Source organism: Neoarius graeffei, chromosome 20 (genome assembly GCF_027579695.1).
Source record: "Neoarius graeffei isolate fNeoGra1 chromosome 20, fNeoGra1.pri, whole genome shotgun sequence".
Taxonomy (NCBI): Eukaryota; Metazoa; Chordata; class Actinopteri; order Siluriformes; family Ariidae; genus Neoarius; species Neoarius graeffei.
In genome coordinates, this window is record NC_083588.1 from 7,647,223 (window position 1) to 7,670,912 (window position 23,690).

Sequence of the window (23,690 nt, forward strand, 5' to 3'; positions counted from 1 at the left end):
CAGTGTTTAAGCATAGTTATACACGTTGTAGCATATTTATTACTGTTTGCTTGCTTCCGAGGCATTATATATAATGTGTGTTTACATTCACTGACCATTTCATCAAATCCACCTCCCATATCCAGTGTCAGTAATCCTGTAATCTAGACACAAACTGTTCTCTCTTGTCACTGGGGTGATACCATCAAGGGCTCGTCTGTTCTACCTTGAATATGTCCATCTTACCAAGGAAGGTGCATGTCGAGTCCCTTTCATTAGTTTTCAGAGTAAAGCTATAAATGTGCTGCACATCCAGGGGCTTTAAGGTCCAATTATGGATGTTACATTCTTTTAAAATGTGCACTATATTCACGTTTCCACGGAAAAGATACAGACTGAAGGGCTAAAAACTGTTCCCCTGACGGTTCCACCCCAGTGACAAGGTTTAGTCCCAGTTTGTTTCTGGGAGTGTGTGTATGGGGCAGGTGTAGGTTTCTTAATCAAGTGGCCACCGATTGGAAAAAAAAAAGGGTGTTTTCAGGTGTTTCTGTCTTACCTATCTTTTGTAAGGTCGCTTCTTTGGAACCGAGGCTATTTTTCACTTCGCACGTGAACTTCTTGCTCTGGTCCCAGTCGGCAGCCTTGACGCGCGCGTTGCTCACCGAGGTGAAGCCTCCGGTCGCGCGCACCGCCGGGTATTGCACGAAGTCAGTCAGCGCGCTCCCGCTCGCATCCGTCCATTTGAAGCTCAGTCCGTCGGCGGTGGCCAAATCGCTCGTGATGCAGCCCAGAGTGACGTAACCGTCCGGGGACGAGCCGCACTGCCACACGGGAAACAGGGACTTCGGCGCGCTTGGCACTGCTGTAGATAGATAGATCAGACAGATCAGATCGGGAGATAAACAGAGCCGCAAACCAACACGAGATTTATTCTGCGCCTGGAAGCTTCAAATGCAACCGATTTTATTCCCAAATCAACATTTTTTTTTCTCTCCTTCCCTTTTCAAAGTGGACTTTATTCTCCTTTCCAATCAGAGAACACACGGACATTTTTATTGGCCTCCATTTTAAATTATTAATCATCTACAATTCATTCAGACTAATGATTAATAATTATTATACATTCGAATGTTTAACTGCAATAATTATACTTATTTTACACACACACACACACACACACACACACACACACACACACACACACACACACACACACGGTAACATGAGAAACTCGGTCTCACCGCTCGCGCAAACTCCGGCCGCAGTTTTCCACCTGAATGAGATTTTATTCGTTCATTTCAGATCGACGCTGTGGGCCGGAAAAAGGTTCCGATCACTAACCCCGCCCTTACGATTTAATTCGTTGTCGGAATAAACGAATTGTGCCGAATTTTCAAAACTTGAGACAATTAATTAGTTTTGTTGAAATTAATTTATTTACATGATAAAAAAACACATTTATAAAACTCCGTTTTAATAAATACAATTTAGTCTCTTAAAACAAATCGAAAGCATTTACTCAGAGTTCGACCGATTTATTTATTTATTTATAGAGAATTCTACACCATGAAGGTCGGCGACTTGAACCAACTGACTCATAATAAGCAACAAAACACAAAGCAAAGGCTAAATACATTATTATTATTATTATTATTATTATTATTATTATTATTATTATTATTATTATTATCAGTAAACCTACTCGGATTATTTGTCAGGATTTTCTTCCACAGAATCTCTCTTTATGTTTTATACTAATTCTGCATTTACGCTCCTTTGAAACAACGGACTCCTCTAAAGCAGAAAAGCGCAAAACAAAATAAATCCATCATTTCAAATCGTTCAGATTTTTCACACCAAATTATTTTATAAACGATGAGAAGAAGCGAAAACAAACACAGAACGTTAAAGGGATTTTCTGTCTCTTCTTTCCCCACTTTTCCCTCCATTATTCCTCTCCACAAATCCGTCTAAAGCAGGAACTCATCACATTCATGCACACTTTATTAATAATCATTCACTGACTTTAAATACAATCGTCTCGCAAACTTATAATGAGAAAAAAAGCCCTAAAATATGATGCAAATAACCGACTTTTTAAAGTCCCTTAACTTTCCCCCAGCTTTACATTTTAGACCATTAAATCTCGCTTTATGACAGAAATAAAGCTGAAGGTCAAATCTCTGAATTACTGACCGCTTGTTCCGGTGGCAGCTGAGTCTCTTCCCCAGTAATCAGAAGCCCAGTTCCACAGTGTTCAAGCTCACAGCCCACCTCAATCCACTCAACTCAACTCAACCAAACCAAACCAAACCAGGGACATTATCGCGCTCACTGACGCTTCAGACGCGCATCATTATAAATCAACCAAATAGAGAACTTTATTCAATGAAACGCTGAAAATATCCGACATCTTATTTAAAAAATAAAAAAGGTTTTTGTTTTAACCAGAAAAAACGCGATCTTGTAGGATATTAACAGCATTATCATATTTACTAAAACTGACCTTGAAAACGCAAAACCTTGAAGTGAACATTTTTAAAGTTTGAAGAGAACTGAAGCGTTATTTTCTGTGTTTTCTCCAGAAGAGTAGTCCAGGCTCATGAGAAAACCTCACAGCGCACAGTCATTACCACCAGTCTACAGTCTGATCTTTTTTAAAGAAAAGAAAATAAGGGGAAAAAAGTTTCATGTTGGTTTCACGGCACGAATAGATTAAGATGTGGCTCTTACCAGAAGTAACGGTGACCGTCGTTCCCTTTCCCCAGTAGTCAAAAGCGTAGTCACAGTGACACAAATCCACTCTGACATCGTTCAAAAACACCTGCTGTCCGATCTAACGATATATTACTGATCATGTCTCAAAGTCACTCACAAAAATCAGATCCGAAAAGTTGTAAAGTTTCTCAGCGTTAAAGATCCACCAGGTGTCATTTTATATTCAGGATTAAAACTTTACAGCACATAATAATAATAATAATAATAATAATAATAATAATAATAATAATAATAATAATAAACGCACATTAAAAAACATACACGGACGTGCTATTTTCTTAATTTTCCCCAACAATCAGATAAATATATCTCTTTGAAATGAAGTGCGACTTTTTCACAAGAAACAATATATAATTATTCCAGTTTTTCTTGTAATATTGTTGGTGTTCGAGGAGGCGAATCGAAAGAGGTTTGGTTTGAATTTCTTACCTGAAGTCACAGTCACCGTCGTTCCCTTTCCCCAGTAATCAAAAGCAGCGGCACAGTGAGAAAGTTTAAGGCGCTACTCGGACAATATGGGGACCAAAAGTGGAGCCTAATATCTATTTTATAAAATGTTGTAAATGTAAGGTGATATTAAACGTGTCTAATAAATGTAATCCTACCTGAAGTCACGGTCACTTGAGTTCCTTTTCCCCAGTAGTCAAAGTAGGAGTAGCTGCTCACAGTGAGTAAAGTGGCTGCGTCTCTGTACAAAATTGTCCCGAGGCTCTGTTTTTGCAGAGCGGTCACTATTTTCTCCCTCTTTTTAATTTATTATTATTATTATTTTTTTTACGGACGACTCAGACAGCCTTGAGCTTTTATGTTTGTATTCTTCTTTAAATCGATATTTGTTTCGAAATAAAAACAAGAACATTAAAACACTTACCTGAGGTCACAGTCACTTGAGTTCCTTTTCCCCAGTAGTCAAAGTAAGTATCACGTTGGTTAAAACCTCGGAGCAATCGAGCAAAAACCAATATCTGTGCCTGCAAGCCTCAAATGGATTTTTCTTTTCCACCAAGTAGTTTTTTCCCCTTCTTTATCACATAATACACATGTATTTGACTGTACTCCATTCGAGGAAATGGTATTGTTTATTTATTTAATTAATACGAACTAATGAACTTCCTTGAATCCTCTAATTAATATAAATTATTCATTCAGAATTATAATTGCAAAAATAATTACATCAAAATACTACTAATAAAATTAATGATTTAAATTAAATATGCTTTGTTTTACAACCACTAATTGTGATCTCTAGGCTTCTTATTCTTCTTCTATTTTAATAATGCAAGTGCCATTTCAGGAGAAACTTCATTCAAAATGTTTTGTCGGTCTTTTCTTTTTGATATTCCATCGGCATCCATCTTTTTTATCCCTCTATCCGTCTGTATTTTCCCCATAGACTTTGAATGGGAACATTTTCAAACTTGCTCGACCTGTTCTGGGAAATGTTACAAAGCCCTTTTCTTCCCTCTATAACTCCTGCTTTCTATTTTTTTATTCTTCACTTTTCCTCCCATTGGCTTCGGTTCATTTTTCAAAGCCTAATTGTTCCTTGAGATTAAAAGCTAGGACCATCGAAGTTGGTATATATCGTTAAGTTGTCATGACTTAGGTCAATACTGCATTACTTTTTCTCTGCTCCTCTTTGGTCCTTTCTTTTTCATTCCAATATCTTCCCATCAGAGACCAATGATTTTACAACTCCAACATCTTTTCAGGGAAAGTGATGAAACTTGTTCTGTGGACTCAACTGCAAAAGTACAGTACTGAATCGCTTTTCCGTGACACCTATCTCACCCTTCTATTCTTTCTTTCATCCCTCCACAGCAATCCTAAGTCCTCCTTTACATTTTAAGGTAGACTTGCCAACTGGATGTAGATTCAACTGCTGAAAAAAAGCACACTGTTACTCTGTGTATCTCTCTCCAGCTTCATCAACTTTCCCATCTCGTGCTTAATTTCTTTGGGTCTAAATTATGTCCACTCTCATTTTCATTTCATTGGTCTTCAGTAATCACTTTATTCTTTTCAATTTATTCTGGCAACACGACAGGATGGGAGAATTCACCCTGGAAGGGAAAGCACCCTGGATGGGACAACATCAGGTCACCATTCCTCACACAAATTAACACCAATGTAAATGTTCACCAGTGAAGCAGCAATGCCACATACTGCACCGCTGTGCCACCCAATTGTCAATGTCATCATGAAGCATATTACAGGCAGGAGGACACGCATGCTCTCTATCACTGACATCTCTGGGATGTTGGTGGGTTTCCTAACATGAACTGCTCGCTTCAGGTCCTTCCACAGCATTTTGACTGGATTAAGGTCAGGACTTTGACTTGGCCATTCCAAAACATTAACTTTATTCTTCTTTAACCATTCTTTGGTAGAACGACTTGTGTGCTTAGGGTCATTGTCTTGCTGCATGACCCACCTTCTATTGAGATTCAGTTCATGGACAGATGTCCTGACATTTTCTTTTTGAATTTGCTGGTATATTTCAGAATTCATTGTTCTATCAAAGATAGCAAGCCGTCCTGGCCCAGATGCAGCAAAACAGGCCCAAACCATGATACTACCACCACCATGTTTCACAGATGGGATAAGGTCCTTATGCTGGAATGCAGTGTTTTCCTTTCTGCAAACATAATGCTTCTCATTGAAAACAAAAAGTTCTATTTTGGTCTCATCCGTCCACAAAACATTTTTCCAATAGCCTTCTGGTTTGTCCACATGATCTTTAGCAAACTGCAGACGAGCAGCAATGTTCTTTTTGGAGAACAGTGGCTTTCTCCTTGCAACCCTGCCATGCACACCATTGTTGTTCAGTATACTCCTGATGGTGGACTCATGAACATTAACATTAGCCAATGTGAGAGAGGCCTTCAGTTGCTTGGAAGTTGCCCTGGGGTCCTTTATGACCTCGCCGACTATTACACGTCTTGCTCTCAGAGTGACCTTTGTTCGTCGACCACTCCTGGGGATGGTAACAATGGTCTTGAATTTCCTCCATTTGTACACAATCTGTCTGACTGTGGATTGGTGGAGTCCAAACTCTTTAGAGATGGTTTTGTCATCTTTTCCAGCCTGATGAGCATCAACAACACTTTTTCTGAGGTCCTCAGAAATCTCCTTTGTTTGTCCCATGATACACTTCCACAAACATGTGTTGTGAAGATCAGATTTTGACAGATCCCTGTTCTTTAAATAAAACAGGGTGCCCACTCACACCTGATTGTCATCCCATTGATTGAAAACACCTGACTTTATTTTCACCTTGAAATCACTGGTTCATCCTAGAGGTTCACATACTTTTGCCACTCACAGATACGTAATATTGGATCATTTTCCTCAATAAATAAATGACCAAGCATACTATTTGTGTCTCATTTGTTTAACTGGGTTCTCTTTCTCGACTTTTAGGATTTGTGTGAAAATCTGATGATGTTTTAGATCATATTTATGCAGAAATAGAGAAAATTATAAAGGGTTTACAAACTTTCAAGCACCACTGTAGGTGCTGACTGCACCAGAACAAGTTATGGCTCGCTTCCATTAAGGACCCATGTACAGTCTCTTGCAAAAGTATTCATCCCCCTTGGTGTTTGTCCTGTTTTGTTACATTCCAACCTGCAATTAAAATGGATTTCTGGGGGTGAGCACCATTCGATTTACAAACATGCCTACCATTTTAAAGGTGAAAATTGTTGTTTTATTGTAACAAACAATAATTGAGATGAAAAAAGAGAAATTTGGAGTGTGATTGGTATTCACCCCCAAGTCAATATTTTGTCGAGCCACCTTTTGCTGCAATTACAGCTGCAAGTCTCTCAGGGTCTGTCGCTCTTAGCTTAGCACATCTAGCCACTGGGAATTTTGCCCATTCCTCAAAGCAAAACTGCTCCAACTCCTTCAAGTTGGATGTGTTGCATTGGGGTCCAGCAATCTTCAAGTGATGCCACAGATTCTCAGTTGGATTGAGGCCTGGGCTTTGATTAGGCCATTCCAAGACATTTAAATGTTTCCCTTTAAACCATTCCAGTGTAAATTTAGCAATATGTTTAGGATCATTGTCCTGCTGGAAAGAGAACCTTCGTTCCAGTCTCAAACCCTCTGGCTGACTCAAACAGGTTTTCCTCCAGAACTGAGCTGTATTTAGGTTCATCCATTTTTCCTTCTATCCTGACCAGCTTTCCTGTCCCTGCAGATAAAAAACATCCCCACAGCATGATGCTGCCACCACCATGCTTCACCATAGGAATGGTGTTCTCAGGGTATTGGGTTTCCGCCACACGTAGTGTTTCCCATGATGGCCAAAAAGTTCAATTTTAGTCTCATTTGACCAGAGAATCTTCCTCCATGTGTTTGGGGAGTTTGCCACATGTTGTCGGGCAAACTCCAAATGTGTTTTCTGAAGCAATGATTTTTTTTTTCCTGGCTGCTCTTCCATAGAGCCCCGCTCTGTGGAATGTATGACTTAAAATGGCCTTCTGGACAGATACTCCCATCTCCACTGTGGATCTGTGCAGCTCCTTCAGTGTTATCTTTGGTGTCTTTGTTGCATCTCTGATTAATGCCCTCCTTGCCTGGTCTGTGAGTTTTGGTGGGTGGCCTTCTCTTATCAGGTTTGTTGTTATGACATATTCTTTCCATTTTGCTATAATGGATTTAATGGTGCTCCCTGGGATATTCAAAGTTTGGTATTTATTTTTACAACCCAACCCTGATCTAAACTTTTCCACAACTTTGTCTCTGACCTGTCTGGAGTGCTCTTTGGTTTTCATGTTGCTTGCAGAGTGTTGCAGAGTCAGGCCCCTTCCAGAACAGGTTGATTAATACAGACATCCTGTGACAGATCATATGACATTTTGATGGCACCCAGGTGGATCTTAATCAACTAATTATGTGACTCAGGATGTTAATTGGTTGGACCAGCCTCTTATTTAGGGGTTTCATACGAAAGGGGGGTGAATACCTCTGCACACTCCAGATTTCTGTTTTTTCATTTGAATTATAGTGTCACAATAAAACAAAATTTTCACCTTTAAACTGGTAGGCATGTTGTGGAAATCAAATGGAGCTACCTCCCCCCCCCAAAAAAAAAAAAAATCCATTTTAATTGCAGTTTGTAATGCAACAAAATAGGACAAACATCAAGGGGGATGAATAATTAATAATTTTTCAAGACACTGTATTGTGGGGCTGGGGTGCCATTGGAGCAGCTCAGTCAGAGTAGCAATGTATCTGAGCAGTTTCACAAGGTGCGTGGTCCAAACAATAGTTCAGTTTGTTTCTGAAAATCCAGAGCAGCAAAAGTTGCAGAAAACCAATGTCACAAGAGTGGCTGTCATTCAAATCCAAACTAGACCTGTGTGAGAGACCATCCCAACCCTCTGTTTTTTAAGCTTCATTTCAAGGCTCTGATACACGCAATGCCAGGGGAATGTGGGGGGACAACAAGAGAGAATGCCGGGAAAACATGTCTGAACATGGTGGACTTGTGGCAGCGGGGGCATGGTCAAGCGCCGGTCTGTGACAGGAGGGCGGAGTCAGGGAAGGTAAGTGGCAGAATCACTAAACCTGAGAGCAATTAACCTGTGTTTGTGTGTCTTCCCAGTGACCTCGCCCTACTTAAGGAGGGAGAGCGAGAGCAGAGGGGCTCTTCCCGGAACCAGACGCCAAGTGTGTGTGTATGTGTGTGTGTGTGTCTGTAAAAGTCATTCAAAGTTGTTAGACTGAAAAGTGTGACAATAAAACGGTTTATCAACCTGAGCTCTGTCCTGCCGTCTTCTGTGCTCCGCCCATACATAGGAACTGCCACAGTGGTGCCGAAACCCGGGATCTGGAGCGCAGAATGCCGAACCGCCCCATGGACTCTTCCCCGTTCACCGACCTGGTCCACGCCCTCGCCTGCTGGCGGTGGCTGAGGGCCAACAACCGCGACGCCGAGGAGATCATCGAGCAGGTGGTGCTGGAGCAGTTCATCGCGCGCTTGCCCACAGGAACCGCGGAGTGGGTCCAGTGCCACCGCCCAGCGTCGCTGGATCAGGCCATCGAGCTGGCGGAGGACCATTTGGCGGCTGTTCCGGCAACAGGACAGCAGACAGTCACTTCTCTTCTCTCCTCTTCTCTCTCTCTCTCCCTCCTTCTGTGTACCATCCTCGCCCCATTCCCCCACCGCGGAGGCGGGGGCCGGCGCCACTCCAGCCGGCCCGCCGCACCCGTGGTGCCCTCCCGTTTCGCCCTTCTGTGTCCGTCTCTCCCCCCCTCAGGTGAGTGAGCCCCAGAACACCGGTGCAGAGAGGAAGCCTGGGCCAGTTTGCTGGCGCTGCGGGGAACCGGGCCACCTCCAACAGCAGTGCACGGCAATGGAGGTGGGCGCGGTGGTTCGGATCCCCGACACGCCAGAAGCCGCCCTCGATCAGGCCGGAGCGTATCGCATACCGGTGAGTATCCAAGGGGATACATATCAGGTGTTGGTGGATTCTGGTTGTAATCAGACCTCAATTCACCAAAGCCTAGTGCAACACGAGGCATTGGGGGGTGCACAGGGGGTGAAGGTGTTGTGTGTGCATGGGGACGTTCACAGCTACCCTTTGGTGTCAGTCCACATTTTTTTCCGAGGGGAAAAATTTATAGTGAAGGCGGCGGTTAATCCTCGCTTTACCCACTCTTTAATTTTGGGGACTGATTGGCTGGGATTTCGGGGTTTAATGACACACTTAGTAGAGAGTGGGTCCTGCCATTTAACAGGGGGAGGTCCCGGTGTCGCTTTGGTGGGAGCAGCTGTCACATAGCAGTCTACATCATCTCCGCGTCAGAGTGAGGAGCCGCCGGCTCCTCCTCTCTCTATTGGGGAATCTCTCACAGATTTCCCATTAGAGCAGTCACGAGACAAGACTCTGCGACATGCGTTTGACCAAGTGAGAGTAATCGATGGTCAAACGCTCCAGCCGAACGCCACCCCGTCCTTTCCCTACTTCGCAATTATGAAGGATAGGTTATACCGAGTGATGCAGGACACTCAAACTAAAGAGTGAGTCACGCAGCTTTTAATTCCAAAGAGCCGCCGGGAATTGGTATTCCAGGCAGCTCACTTTAATCCCATGGCTGGACACCTAGGGCAGGATAAGACACTAGCCTGAATAATGGCCCGATTCTATTGGCCGGGGATTCGCGGGGATGTCCGTAGGTGGTGTACGGCGTGCCGCAAATGCCACTTAGTGAATCCAGCGGCCATTCCAAAAGCGCCTTTGCGCCCTCTTCCATTAATCAAGACCCCGTTTGAAAGAGTTGGGATGGATCTCGTCGGGCCATTAGATCGGTCAGCACGAGGGTACCGCTTTATATTAGTTCTGGTGGACTATGCAACGCGATACCCGGAAGCAATGCCTCTGCGCAATATCTCAGCACGCAGTATTGCTGAGGCACTCTTCCGCATTATCTCCCGAGTTGGAATCCCGAAAGAGATTCTGACTGATCAAGGCACCACGTTTATGACACGGACACTGCGCAAACTGTATGGGTTATTGGGGATTAAGCCAATCCGCACCAGCGTGTATCACCCACAAATGGACGGTTTAGTGGAACGGTTCAATCGCACCCTCAAGAATATAATTAAAAAATTCGTAAGTGAGGACGCACGTAATTGGGATAAGTGGCTCGAGCCCTTGCTGTTTTCAGTGCAAGAGGTCCCCCAAGCCTCCACGGGGTTCTCCCCGTTCGAATTATTATATGGGCGTAAGCCGCGTGGCATTCTAGATGTGCTGTGGGAAAATTGGGAGGAGGGACCTTCACAAAGCAAAAATGAAATTCAATACGTTATGGACCTGCACGGAAAACTCCACACCCTCACCCACCTAACCCAGGAGAATTTGCAGCAGGCCCAAGAATGGCAAGCCCGCCTGTACAACAAGGGTACACACCTTAGGGAGTTCACACCAGGAGATAAGGTACTCGTACTATTGCCCACGTCGAGCTCAAAATTGATCGCCAAGTGGCAAGGACCCTTTGAGGTCACATGGCGAGTCAGGGACGTCAACTATGAGGTGAGGCGAACGGACAGGGGTGGGGCGCTACAGATTTACCACCTCAATCTGCTTAAACTCTGGAATGAGGAGGTCCCCGTGGCATTGGTGTTGGTGGTTCTGGAGAAGGCGGAGCTGGGGCCGGAGGTTCAAAAAGGGGCATTGGCATCACATACCTCTCTGGTCCCCTGTGGAGACCACCTCTCCCCGACCCAACTCACGGAGGTCGCCCAGTTGCAGACCGAGTTTTCGGATGTGTTCTCGCCCCTGCCCGGTCACACTAACCTCATAGAGCACCACATAGAGATGCCCCCAGGGGTGGTAGTGCGTAGCCGCCCTTACAGGCTACCCGAAAACAAAAAAAAGGTGGTTCGGGAAGAACTTGAGACCATGCTCGAAATGGGCATCGTCGACGAGTCCCACAGTGACTGGAGCAGCCCGGTGGTCTTGGTACCCAAGGCCGACGGGTCAGTCCGGTTCTGTGTGGACTACGGAAAAGTCAACGTGGTGTCTAAATTCGACGCGTACCCAATGCGTCGTATTGATAAGTTGCTCGATCGACTCGGCACGGCTCGCTTTTATTCAACGCTGGATTTGACGAAGGGATATTGGCAGATCCCCTTGACTCCACTATCCCGATAAAAAACGGCCTTTTCCACACCGTTTGGTTTACACCAATTCGTCACACTTCCGTTTGGGCTGTTTGGGCCGCCCGCTACGTTTCAGCGGCTGATGGACAGGGTCCTCTGCCCCCATGCCACCTATGCGGCCACCGACCTCGACGACATCATATATAGTAATGACTGGCCAAGGCACCTTGAACACCTAAGGGCTGTCCTTAGGTCGCTGAGGCGAGCGGGTCTCACAGCCAACCCGAAGAAGTGTGCGATTGGACGGGTGGAAGTACGGTATCTGGGCTTCCACTTAGGCAACGGGCAGGTGCGTCCCCAAATTAACAAGACCGCAGCAATTGCGGCCTGCCCGAGGCCCAAGACCAAAAAGGGGGTGAGACAGTTCCTGGGTCTGGCTGGCTATTATCGTAGGTTTATACCTAATTATTTGGACGTCACCAGCCCGCTGACTGATCTCACTAAAAAGGGGGCACCAGATCCGGTCCAGTGGACGGAGCAATGCCAGTGGGCTTTTTCTGAGGTAAAGGCTGCACTGTGTGGGGGGCCACTTTTACACTCCCCTGACTTTTCTCTCCCCTTTATGTTGCAGACCGATGTGTCGGACAGAGGGCTGGGGGCGGTTTTGTCCCAGGAGGTGGAGGGGGAGGACCGCCCTGTCCTGTACATCAGCAGGAAGCTGTCGGTGCATGAGGGGCGCTACAGCACCATAGAGAGTGTCTGGCCATCAAATAGGCAGTCCTCGCCCTCCGGTACTACCTGCTAGGGCGCCCTTTCACCCTCTGTTCGGACCACGTGCCCCTCCAGTGGCTCCACCGCATGAAGGATGCCAACGCGCGGATCACCCGTTGGTATCTGGCACTCCAACCCTTTAATTTCAAGGTGGTCCACAGGCCGGGGGCGCAGATGGTCATGGCGGACTTCCTCTCCCGTCAAGGGGGGGGGGGGGGGGTCAGCTGCAGGCCGGACAGCCGCCCGGCCTGAGTCGGGCGGTGGGGGTATGTGGCAGCGGGGGCGTGGTCAAGCGCCGGTCTGTGACAGGAGGGCGGAGTCAGGGAAGGTAAGTGGCAGAAACACTACACCTGAGAGCAATTAACCTGTGTTTGTGTGTCTTCCCAGTGACTGCGCCCTACTTAAGGAGGGAGAGCGAGAGCAGAGGGGCTCTTCCTGGAACCAGACGCCGAGTGTGTGTGTGTGTGTGTCTGTAAAAGTCATTCAAAGTTGTTAGACTGAAAAGTGTGACAATAAAATGGTTTATCAACCTGAGCTCTGTCCTGCCATCTTCTGTGCTCCACCCATACATAGCAACTGCCACAGGACTCAAGGTAACATCAAGTTTCAGTTCAGAGTAGCAACAGCAGCAGCAAGCAAGGCTGCCTAAGTGACCAGAGAATAGGTGAAAGAACTGCAGCAGAGAAGGAAATAGAGATACCAAGAAGCAGATTGTCAGGAGTTGAGAAAGCTGTTCAAGGCCTGTCTGGACTGACTTGGTCGAGCACCACACATACACCAATACAACAGCCCCAAAACACCTCCACCTTCATTATCTCTCCTTGACACGGGACAAGTAGTTGAGTGAAAGATAAAGCAGACAGCTACAGTAAGGATTATTGACCCAACAAGTGGCACATGGGCCGCCCCAGCCATGCCAGTCAAGAAAAAGAAGGATGGGGGCATGTGGTTCTGCACAGATTACTACTTCCTCCACAGAGTCACAAAGCAAGACTCTCACCCACTGTCTCACACCAATGATGCCCACGACTGTGTTGCTGTTTCCAACTGGTTCAGCTCCTTGGACCTGCACACTTGGCACTCCAGAGGTGCTCCAGATGGAAAGAAGAGACAGCGAATGGTGTGCTTTCATAGGTCAATGGTACAAATTCTGACCAACTGGCCAAGGAGTCCTGCATGGCGTGTTCAGCATGCACATGGACCATGCATCCATAACCTGGAAGATGCTGTTCAATGAGTGAGAGGGACAGATAGCATGCAGGATCATCATGCTGCAGAATTATTGGTCTGCCGTCCACCTTCATTTGAATATTATCCCCTTGTCCTGGCAGCCTAGTGTTCAAGGGAATTCCCATGATTCTGAATGGCTGGAATCTAAGCAAGAACAAGAGAAGAAGATATGGCACTGATTGATGGAACTGTTCAAAGCTTCAGGAAAGGGGTTTTAGCAAGGGGAAAACACAGAGATGGCAAGGCTGCATAAGTGATTAAAGGAGAGGTAGAGACCAGCTTATCCTCCATAAAGGAGGGTTACACTGCACTTGCAGTGTGGTTGCTTGGCTGGATGCAAACACCTTCTATATCAGTGCTGGGTGGATACAATCTCAGGCAGTATCATTTGCATCAGCACTGCACCCAGACAGCAATGGCCTTGTTAAGTGATTTAACAGAACAACCCATCACCATCCAGCTGGCCATTGATACTAACTGGCATCAGTGCAATTGAGACAAGCATTTCCACTTTGTGCTGTGGGAGTCTCTCCTGCCAGTGCAGGAGTCCATGTGTTTCATGCTGGCAGTATTGACATTCGGGCATTATTCAGGTTCCCACATGCACCTGATGTTTGGAACACCACCAGACACAGATGGCAGATCTGAAATGCTACTGGGTTATGAACAAAACCTCAATGCCAGGATGAGAACTGTCCACTTCCTTGCAAGACAGCAGCAGCAGGGGGCAAACAGCTACCAACAGCAGGCTTATGACACTCAGTGCCAAGAGGAGCCTATATACGTGTTTTGGGAACTGGGTGTGGAGGTTTTCCTCATGCCAACACAAGGGACACTGCTCCAAATTTTAGAGTGGCAAAGAGGGGGCTCTGTGTAGTGATGAGCAGGCTCACAGTGTTGTTGATCAAAATTCAGCTCACCTTTTATTGGCCCTAGGAAAGCACTTTGGATGTAGTCCAGGACTAGTTTTGTCATCGATTGTTCCAAAATCTCAATGTACTTTTGTACATTAATACTGCCATCACAGAAGTGTAAGGTACCTTAGCCAAGGGCCCTGACACAACCCTCTACCATGACAGACCCTGGCTTTTGGACTTGTTGCTGCCAACAGTCTGGACGGTCCTTTTCATCTTTAGTCCCAAGCATACGGCATCGATTCCGTTCAAAAACAACCAAGGTTCATCATGAACTGAGAACTGAAATTTTCAGATTTTTCAGGTGCCCTTTCAAACTGTGAATTTCCAGCACTACCACATCCTAAAGTTGTTCAATAGAATTCAGATCCAGTGACTGGGAAGACCAATGGAAAAATAATTCTCACATTCATGAAACCAGTTTGAGATGACTTGTGCTTTGTGACATGGGGCACTGACATACCAGAAATTGTCATGGAAAGGTGGGCAAATTATGGCCATGAAGAGATGCACTTGGTCAAAAACAATACTCAAACAGGCTGTGGCAGTCAACTAAAGATCAATTGGTAGTAATGGACCCAAAGTGTACCAAGAAACCCTTCCTCACACCATCATATCACCTCCACCAGCCTGGACTCTTGACACAAGGTCGGCTGGGTCCATGGATTCATGCTGTTGGCACCAAATTCTGACCTTTACTTCTGTGTGCCTCAGCAGAAATTGAGATTCATCAGACCAGGCGACATTTTTCCAGTCTCAAACTGTAATTTTGGTGACCCTGTGCCCACTGCAGCCTCAGCTTTCTTTTCTTGGCTGACACAAGTGGAACCCATGCGGTGTTCTGCTGTTGTCGTCCATCTGCCTGAAGGTTCGACGTGTTGTGCGTTCTGAGATGCTTTTCTACTCACCACAATTGTACAGAGTGATTATGAGTTAGTGTAGCCTTTCTGTCAGCTTGTACCAGCCTGAATATTCAGAGGCCTCTTCAGGAAACACCTGCATCATGGACAGCAGCGTCTCTGTTTCCGGTGCACTCCTTAATATTACACAAATAACCCCTGGTTCACTTACAACCTTCACACCACTGTAACTACTTAAAACTTTGACTTTAAACTTTAATTGAAGTTTTTATTTCCTAAAAACAGAAGACATTCTCGAAGCAAAGTATACTGGAGTAATAATTTTCTTGTTTGCAAAAATATAAAACCAATGTTCAAAAAATAAGTGATGTAAAAGGCGAGACATATTTTAAGAGTTTATGACCAGTTGCACTTTTCCTATGAAGTACGACAAAAGAAGGCCAGAAGAAAAAGCTACAAACTCCAATATATACCATATTAAACCTACCAAATTGAATAAATAATTTCAACAAAGGCTCGTGACCCTCGCAGGGGGTCTCCTCTCGCAGAATAATAGGAGACTCACTTCCTTACTTTTCTTCACTGTACCTGAGGAGAAAGTGCACATAATACTTGTGACAGCTGATTCACACAAAATAAACTGGAAATAAATCTCCAGTGTTGAATTGTTTGTGGTGTTCTTCATCGAATTAATTCAGAAAAAACTGAATTATTCAATTCATGACATGTTATACAGTAATATTCAATTAAACACATTCACAACTGGGTGCAAATTAACAACTCACCAGGGTCTTGAGTTCAAGTCTGAGCTTGGGTTGCTGTCTGTGTGGAATTTTGAAGCCTCTTCACATGGATTTCTTCCCGAAAACATGAATGGAGGTAAATTTGGGACTCTCCTGCCTTCCTTTCTGTGTCCTTTCTGTGAATGTATTTCGAATCTGTTGATGGCATTGGAGAAAAGGAAAAAACAAGCATTTTTGAATGACGTGCAACAATGTTTAAATTAAGGCTTATGTGACAGGATGATAAACTGTCAAATATTTTTTCTTGAAGAAAATTATGATTGTTAACCTTCCTCAAGGCAGTCAGAGACCCTCTGTATTTTTTCAACATGAACTCACCTTATTGATAATTTTTAAGAAGAAAAATGTGCATCAAGTGTGAACTCCTTAAACTGTACTCTACTTTCTGAAGCATTCAAGGCAGTTCTTAAACATGAAACATCAGAGTTCAAACTTTATTCAATGATGTTTATCAGGCTTCAGTTTCACCAACAGGTTTTTGTAATGGCATAAACCATTGTGCCCCAGCCAGCACAGTGATACACTCTGTGACAAAAACTACTCCCACATGTCACATAGGAACAAATGTCCAACATTCACCACCAAAATTGCTTCAATTCAAAATTGATTTTAGAAAATAATAAATCCACAATTAAGTTGACTGAATAATTAAATAATTTACTTGACTGAAAAGGGCGGTACGGTGGTGTAGTGGTTAGCGCTGTCGCCTCATAGCAAGAATGTCCGGGTTCGAGCCCCGTGGCCGGCGAGGGCCTTTCTGTGCGGAGTTTGCATGTTCTCCCCGTGTCCGCGTGGGTTTCCTCCGGGTGCTCCGGTTTCCCCCACAGTCCAAAGACATGCAGGTTAGGTTAACTGGCGACTCTAAATTGACCGTAGGTGTGAACGTGAGTGTGAATGGTTGTGTGTGTCTATTGCCGCTTTTCCACTACAAACGCGGCTGAGTCGGGCTGAGCCATGCCGTGCTGAGCTGGGCTGAGTCGAGCTGAGCGGGGCTATTGGAGTTGCATTTCGACTACAGCCGCGCTGAACCGTGCTGACTGGAAGTGGGTGGACACATTGGGTGGAGTTAGCGAAAGTGGGTGGATGTCACGTGATGTCGTTAAGCGGCGCAAACAGTGACATCAGTGACCTTTTAAGCGGTAGTCTCACGACCCGGAGAGTAAACAATAAACATGGAGGACATGGAGTCGTTAGTGTTGCTGGTCTTGGTGCTGTGGCTTGTTGTCACCGACAACGCCAATAGATACTGGCAAGAGCGTATAGATGAGGCGAGGCGCATAAGGCTCCAGAAATTCTCGTAATTCTTCTTCTTCCGGGTTTACGGTGTTTACAGATCCCAGCGTGCTTGCGGGGCGTGTGTGGGCATGTGAGGACACTCCTCCTCACCAATCAGTGCACAGGGGAGTGTCTGCTCATGCCCCCAGCCTCACTCAGCTCGCTTCAGCCCCACTCCAAAACAGTGCGAGTTTTGGGTGCTAAGCAGGGCTGAAGCGAGCTGAGTCGTGCTGTTCTGAGGTAGTCGAAACACGAGCCGTGTCGGGCTGAAGTGAGCTGAAGCGAGCTGAAGTGAGCTGAAAAAGGGTAGTGGAAAAGGGCCATAAGTGTCAGCCCTGTGATCACCTGGCGACTTGTCCAGGGTGTACCCCGCCTCTCGCCCGTAGTCAGCTGGGATAGGCTCCAGCTTGCCTGCGACCCTGTAGAACAGGATAAAGCGGCTAGAGATAATGAGATAAGATGAGACTTGACTGAAAAAAACTATACATCTTTCTCGAAGAAAAATACATTTCATTTAAAAAATTTTGCTCAAGATTCCCCTCTGGACATTCTTGGGCCTCAGAAGGATATTTAAATAAGATGCATTTTCTTTTATTGCCTTTTGTTTCCAAGAACTATACTGTTGCCATTTCTTGTATCTCTGAAGTAATCAATTTGCACACCTGGAAAAACCGTCATTCAGCATGATGTGAAAAACAAAAGGGCTTTCCAAAAATGTGGTTGACCGGCACATGAACATTTCCAAAGCACAGTTTAATTGATTCATGAAGTTCTCAAGTCCACTCACAGACTCGAGCACGTTCATAACATTCATGAGATCTATCAGTCAAGATTATGGCCTCATGACAGTACTGAGACAGCACTTTTAAAGTGGTAAATGACCTACTACTGGCCTCTGATCACCAGTGTGTGATTTTATTCCCTTCGATCAATGAGAAAATGTTGTTGGAGTGAAAGAAACAGCCCTCTCCTGGCTCAGGTGTTATTTGACTGATTATTATCAGGTTGTCGATGGAAATGGTGGCTTCTCCGTGCAGACTAAAGGAAAGTTTGGTGTACGAAAAGGTTCTGCATTAGGCCTACTGCTTGTTTCCTCCATATACGTTACTTCTGGGTACAGTTACTCATAAACATTATATTAGCTTCCACTGTTATGCTGATGACACATAGCTATACGCTTCAGCCATATGAGAGACGCCATATTAATAAAGTTAAGGAACGTACAACAGACATGACACATTACACACGACTCAGTCTTTAAGTCACAGCTGAAAACCTCTGTTTATTCAGGCTTTTTGTTCAGAGCTTTTCTCTTGGGTAAAGGCACAGATCTGGAGAGTTCATGAGCTTTGTGTTTTGGGACAGTGGTTTGGTCCCCCCTTCTTTGTGACAAGGTCCATTGTTAAAAACGCAATACAAATGAATTGAACAGAAAGCTGTTATTAACCTATCTTCAGTAATTAAACCACAAACCATTGACAAACTCATATTATTAATTCTTGCAAATCTGTGTGTGGGGAAAAAACCCTCTCCCAGTGGCCTCATGTCCCCATAAACGCAAGGTTCTGCACGAAGCCCCTGTTGTATTCAGATCAGGATCTTTTTGCATTTTTTTCCTCCAAAAATGTACTATTCCTGTCATCATGACCATAAAGTGAGGGTGCAGGGCACAGTTGCTGTAATTTATAGTACTTTTCAGTTCGTGCATCGTGCAAATGGTTTAAAGGCCACATCAGGAAACACCTGCATCATGGAGAGCAGAATGATGAATTTCCAGCAGTCTGCATAATATTACACAAGTAACTCAGATACTTGACTGACCATTTTATCAGCGGGGTTTTGCCATTTATTCTGTGAAAGATTTCTTAAAAAGTCCCCCCCCCCAAAAAAAACAACAACGTGAATGTTGAAAGCAAAAGTAGACAGCAAGAGTAATTTTTTATTTATTTACTGTATAAACCATTTTTAAAAAACTAATAAATACTTTTCATAACTCGATAAGACAGCCAGTGTAAAACTATCATTCGGCATTCCAATAATGCAGTCTGCAGTGGACTGATGTCCCATCCGGGATGAATTTTCCTACCATGAGGGCGATGGCTCCATGGTGTTGCTTGAATAAAACTATAAAATAAGGATTAAATCAATTGTAGATAATTCGTTTTACAGTTTATAATACACAGTAATTCTTGCCACCTGATACAACATGAAAAGAATGACTGTAGATCCCCTTTAGATCACAATATGCAGTCTTGGGGAAGGCGACTACTAAAAATTTTATGTCAGAAAGAAAGAATTATATTATTTTTAAGGCAGACTGTTTCAATAATCTAGTAAACTGACTGTTGGTAACATTATTCAAATCTTCTGGAATGTTGTTTTCTTTTAAAAATATTAGCTATTTGTATTTTAAACACGAAAAGAGACTGAAAACATGATCTGCACAGGCCAATGGGTTTTTGTAATGGCATGAAACACTGTGGCCCCCACTCCATCACAGTGATGCACTCCATTACAAAAACCACTCCCATGTTAACTAAGCAGTACAGAGTCAGTGCCAGAATGTGAACTCAAAGAATTAAAATAATAAAGAAATGATTCTCATGTTTGTCCTTTTTAAAATAAATTAATTCATATGGCATTTTTTGAAAATATTTTTCATCGAAATTCTCCAAGTTTAGCTAAATTATTGGCATCCTAAATAATATTTTAATAAAGGGCAAATCAGACCTGAAGCAAATGTCTTTTTTAATCTCTTGCTTATCTTCTTATTTACATTTTTTCACTCTTTGCTCCAAATGTTGCTCTCAGTCTCTAGAAAAAAATACAATATTATTTAAAAATTCAAATTAAAGTCTATCATGCAATATCTATGTCTAATTATACGTGTGTTTATATCTGTCTGTCTGGACGCATATTTATTGATCCTAATACTCTCATTACAGACTCGTATTACAATCGGCCTGTCAACTTTGATATGCATTTCACTTTGATGCAAATTTGCACTTCTGATTGGATCCCAAATGCATTTCTTGTTTTAGTACTTGTTCAATGCCAAAGTTGAATCTCAACTAATAATCAATATGATGTTGCAGCTCTGTAAAATCCATCCAACATGATGTGAAAAGTCAAAGAGGTTTTCAATCCAAAGACAGATTGTCAGAGCAGTACACAAAACTCAGTGCATGTAATTCACTCAGCATCACTGGAAATACAACAGGAATCATGTGTTAGATGGAGAACTTTTTGTCCACACACACTTGTGCGATGTCGATGAATAAAAGGGGACTGCATCGATAAAAAAAGTACCTGATAACTGCTGGAAATTATGAAAGTGTTGTGGGCTGTTTTGCAATGAGTGCAGGGGTGCTTGTGAAATTGATGGCGCGAATTCTGCTGAGTACGAGTGTATTCACGCTCCAAACCTGGTTGCCTCTGCCAGAAGGTTAAGACTTGAAGGATCAGTCTACGGTCAACAAGACTGCAGACAAGAAGACATCAAGATGCAAACACATCGAAACAGAAATAGTTTCAGGAACACAATGTTTCAGTCCACATACAAGACTTGTAAATAATATTGTGCTTGAAACATTCTTTCATTTAACAAGTTTCAAGCAATACTTGATGAGGCACACTGTCAAAGTATATAGATCGAGATCGTTTCATTTATTTATTCTTCTTCACGAACCACTTTTATGATAAAGTTACTTAAAACTCCTCAAAGTACACGGTTACTCATATTATAGGTGAACACTATTAATCACTTCTCTCAACACATTTTATGAGTCCACAGAAGTTCAGTCTCAGCAGCAGGTTTTTGTAATGGCATAAAACACTCACTACGTTTACATGCACATAGAGAGAATCGAATTTCTGCCGTTGCTCGACTGAAATCGAAGTTCAAAATGCCATGTATACACCTTAATTCGGCTGAAATTGAACCGAACTTGATTTCTCGGAATCGAGCTACACGACCTAGTTTATGCGATTTCTGCCGAGCTACTTTGAGCATGTATTGAGGTATTTCACCTGACGTCACAGGGTCACGTGACGCCCCGGTGTCCACCATTTTGGACGGCAAGCTAGCTAATGTCAACAACAGTAGCTAGTATGTTACTGTAGCAATATTTACGTTCAGTCATTTGGATGACTGTTAAAACCTTTCAGTCTCAAGTTTTTCCTTTACTGGATTTACTAGTTTACTGAGCTAGCGCGCGATGGCTCCCGGCCCGGCCGGAGAGCGCGCGATGGCTCCCGGTTTGGCCGAGCGCGCTAGCTCAGTAAACTAGTAAATCCAGTAAAGGAAAAACTTGAGACTGAAAGGTTTTAACAGTCATCCAAATGACTGAACGTAAATATTGCTACAGTAACATACTAGCTACGATGTTGTTGACATTAGCTAGTGCTAACAGCTAGCTGCTAGTACACTGCTACAACACAGACACCGACCCTAATAATACAGTTCTTGGTCATTGCCTGGTAACAGCAAATTTATAACGGGCCATGTCTCAACAGACTAAGAAGTTATTTCAATGACATTTAATAACATTTTGTTTATCCTGAGGACCGAAAGTAAATGAAAATGTGAACAAACCTTAGCTGTAATCAGATGGCGACCACCGGCTCCAGGGACGACCCACTGATGTAGGCATGTTACCCAGCCTGACACAAAATATTTGTAGGCATCCAAACTCTTATACGCTTTCAGATCAATACCTGTGTATGGCGATGGGTTTTTAACGACATAGGTATACAGATCATGTGGGCCGAAGTCAGGTAAAGACGAGGGCTTCGTGTACTTCCGTACGTCAGTGAACAATCCTGGTGGAAGCAGGTAAACATCGTTCTCTAAGCCTGCTAACCTCAATTTTTGCAAATACCTCTCCCTCTGCTCGCCCTGTAAATGCCCTACATCACTGGATAGTGAAGGTGTTTTCTGCATCTCGCTCCTTTTTCTTTTATGTTTTTCGTTTGTCGCCTTCCTCGCATTCAAACTGATTCGAGCCGTGCCGTCCAAAATGGCAGCATCACATGACTTGGTCACGTGAGTGAAATACCTCAATACCCTATCGAGCTAGTTGTCGAGCTACTTCCGGAAGTGACGAGTGACGAGCCCACAAACGGGAAACACAACAGCCTCGGTCGGCATGACAACGAATCGTGACAACGGCATGAATCTTTTCTTTTTGTGGCATTGTTTGCACTGTTAAAATTTAGCTCACTTACTGTATCACCAAATACATCTGTACAGCTGTTGCATAGCTGTGAATTGTGTACATAAACAAGTCATTGTATTTGTGTGTGTGTGTATATAGGTCCAATATCTGAAGAATGTCAATACAAACAAAACAACTGAACTTTTTGTGTGTTTATTAAGACATAAGTTAAATTGTAAGCAAAAAAATGGACTTTAGAAAAATATTATTGTGCAAAATAAGTTGTCTTATGGCCCTTTTCCACTACCCTTTTTCAGCTCACTTCAGCTCGCTTCAGCCCGACACGGCTCGCGTTTCGACTACCAAAAACCAGCACGACTCGGCTCGTTTCAGCCCTGCTTAGCCCCTAAAACTCGCACCGTTTTGGGGTAGGGCTGAAGCGAGCCAAACCGTGCCGACTGAGGTTGGGGGCGTGAGCAGACACTCCCCTGTGCACTGATTGGTGAGGAGGCGTGTCCTCACATGCCCACACACGCCCCGCGAGCGCGCTGGGATCTGTAAACACCGCAAACCCGGAAGAAGAATAATTATGAATTACGAGAATTTCTGAAGCCTTATGCGCCTCGCCTCATCTATACGCTCTTGCCAGTATCTGTCCGCGTTGTCGGTGACAGCAAGCCACAGCACCGAGACCAGCAACACTAACGACTCCATGTCCTCCATGTTTATTGTTTACTATTCGGGTCGTGAGACTACCGCTTAAAAGCTCACTGAATCAGTGACATACAGAGCATCGTGGACGAGTTCACGGAGCGCAAGGCTCGTCGTATGCCCTTCAAATAATGCGCGCAGTAGGCTATTGATGTTTTATTATGAGCCATGTACAGTATGTCGCCGAATGTTTTTTTGTTTCTGAGTTACATGTTCGTTTGAAGGACTTAATGTACAAAATAACATAGTTGCACCCCGTAGTGTTGAAATTGGTAAACACAGTGCATTCAGTGAGGTTTGCACCGCCCTCCTTTTATTTCTGACTCTTCCTGTCAGCGTTGCAACCTCTGAGCGCTCATTCGTATGCCCTTCAAATAATGTGCGCAGTATAGGCTATTGATGTTTTATTATGAGCCATGTACAGTATCCTAATGTTTTTTGTTTCTGAGTTACATGTTCGTTTGAAGGACTTGATGTACTAAATAACATAGTTGCACCCGGTAGTGTTGAAATTGGTAAACACCGCAGTTGCGGACATTTTTGGCCCTTTTCCACTACCCTTTTTCAGCTCACTTCAGCTCGCTTCAGCTCACTTC

General features: G+C 44.0%; 1 protein-coding gene across 1 annotated transcript in view; it reads right to left on the reverse strand.

Moving 5' to 3' along the window:
- LOC132868329 (uncharacterized) overlaps window positions 1-23,690 on the reverse strand; it is an 86,124-nt gene that overhangs the window by 24,108 nt on the left and 38,326 nt on the right. The window contains exons 3-4 of the mRNA XM_060901189.1: window positions 2,713-2,783; window positions 536-841 (exon numbers count right to left, since the gene is read on the reverse strand). Coding sequence (XP_060757172.1) covers window positions 536-841; window positions 2,713-2,783 — 377 coding nt within the window. The remainder of the gene's footprint in view (window positions 1-535; window positions 842-2,712; window positions 2,784-23,690) is intronic.